The sequence below is a fragment of the Poecilia formosa genome, unplaced genomic scaffold (assembly GCF_000485575.1).
Source record: "Poecilia formosa unplaced genomic scaffold, Poecilia_formosa-5.1.2 Scaffold365, whole genome shotgun sequence".
NCBI classification, from domain to species: Eukaryota; Metazoa; Chordata; class Actinopteri; order Cyprinodontiformes; family Poeciliidae; genus Poecilia; species Poecilia formosa.
The window spans coordinates 46,024-47,808 of NW_006800304.1; the positions used below are offsets into that span (position 1 = coordinate 46,024).

Genomic DNA, 1,785 nt, shown 5'->3' on the forward strand with positions numbered 1-1,785 from the left:
GATCAGAATAAAGTCACCCATGTCCCTGAACGCCTCCATGGGTCCCAGTCTCTGTGCTGAACTGGTTTCCTGTTAAACTGGATCCACATTCAGGAAAATCTGGATTCCTCCTGATCCAGTCAGTTTATTTAAACCGATCCTGAAGGAAGTTTTTCTCATTTTTGTTCCCTAATCTGCTGATCAATCTCAACTTCTGCTGTTTGTTTCTGCATTAAGATGTGAAGGAAAAGTGAAAAAAAACTTTGTCTTTGATCTCCTCCTTTCATTGCATTATTTCTTTATTATTGATCACACTTTAACTCTGTCAGCATTTCCTGCTCTGGTTTAATCCCAGCCGTTAACCTGGAAAACTTTAACGTTCTTTCAGTCGTCTGGAGGTTTTTACTGGACACAAGCTCTGATTTTACCAGATGAACATGAACCTCTGACTGACCTTTAGCCAGAGGAAGCAGGTTAAAGGTCGGAGGTGACTGATGGATGGACTTCCTGTCTGCCCTCAGGACCTGGCGGCGCTGGTAGCTAACGGCACGGTGACCAGCAAACCTCCGGTCACCCTGCGACTCGTCATCCCGGCCAGCCAGTGCGGCTCGCTCATCGGCAAAGGAGGGTCAAAGATCAAGGAGATCAGAGAGGTGAGTCTGGACCAATCAGAGGCAGGCTGAGGTCAGGAGGAACAGGTGAGACAGAGAAACACAGTGCCACCTGGTGGTCTAGGATGGCATACAGAAATACTAACATAGGCTGCATTCACAGTCTGGGTGCTAAGTTCCAGCAGGTGAATTGCGTGTGTGTATGTGTGTGTGTGTGTGTGTAGACGACAGGTGCGCAGGTTCAGGTGGCCGGCGACCTTCTCCCCAACTCCACGGAGAGGGAGGTGACGATATCCGGAGGGCAGGACGCCATCATCCAGTGTGTGAAGCTGATCTGCACGGTGATCCTGGAGGTACGTTTTCATCCTGAGGCTCCGTCATGATCCTGATGGGATCAGGACACAAAATCATTCCTAAAATCATTTCTGATCAGGGATGACTGGTGGAACAGGGTCAAAGGTCGACCATTGATGTTTGAATAAACAGAGATTACAGAGCATCGCATTACAAAAGACAGACGAAAATGGCAACGTCAAACTAAGTTTTTTGTGCTGATTTGAGGTTTTTGGGTTTTCTGAAAGAGTTAATGCACTAAAGGGAAACATGCGGCTAACTGTCCCATCCTCTGGTGGCTCTGTGCCTTACCAGAGGCACCAGACTATGAAAATGAAAGTCCAAACCTCGGCAGCGTTTTGTGCTCCATGCTGGTTTTCATCCTTCACTTCCTGTTTATTGCAGCCATTTTATCCTCAGCGTCTGATGAAATCGTCTAAGTCTTGCCACATGTGGCCCGCCATGTCATTTTATAAGCCGATGATTGACTTAAAATAGGTTTTGAGCAGAATTGACTACAAACTACATCTCCCACAATGCATTCCGATTGTTGCCAGCCAACATTACGGCTTCTCGCCTCTAGAGAGCAGCAGAGTCACCTCAAGCTGCTTATTGATTTTCCCAGCGAATAAATTGAGACATTGACAAGCTAACATCAAAACGTCCAAGAAAAGAAAAAGCGATTTACAAGTAAGACTGAATGAAGATGTGTGAGTTGGTGTCAGGGCGGCAGGTGGCGCTAGACTTTTTTTTGTTATCCTTATCTTGACCGGCAACATAAAAAAATCGGCCATGTACTATTTTTAACTGTGAAATTACAATCATATTAACATCGGCTATTTAGTCGCATTTTATGCGGTTT

General features: G+C 45.8%; 1 protein-coding gene and 1 long non-coding RNA gene across 3 annotated transcripts in view; one reads left to right on the forward strand and one right to left on the reverse strand.

The window, feature by feature from the left end:
- Positions 1–228: 228 nt before the first annotated feature.
- Positions 229–1,785, reverse strand: part of LOC107833336 (uncharacterized) — a 27,694-nt gene continuing 26,137 nt past the window's right edge. Inside the window, exon 3 of the long non-coding RNA XR_001659057.1 lies at positions 229–240. This is a non-coding gene — a long non-coding RNA (uncharacterized LOC107833336). The remainder of the gene's footprint in view (positions 241–1,785) is intronic.
- LOC103153888 (poly(rC)-binding protein 4-like) overlaps positions 258–1,785 on the forward strand; it is a 29,190-nt gene continuing 27,662 nt past the window's right edge. The window contains exons 1-2 of one of the 2 annotated variants that reach the window (XM_016662263.1): positions 258–632; positions 815–943. In XM_016662263.1, the coding sequence (XP_016517749.1) occupies positions 474–632; positions 815–943 (288 nt within the window). In that variant the 5' untranslated portion in view covers positions 258–473. The remainder of the gene's footprint in view (positions 633–814; positions 944–1,785) is intronic. The other variant, XM_016662264.1, reaches the window with a different exon arrangement.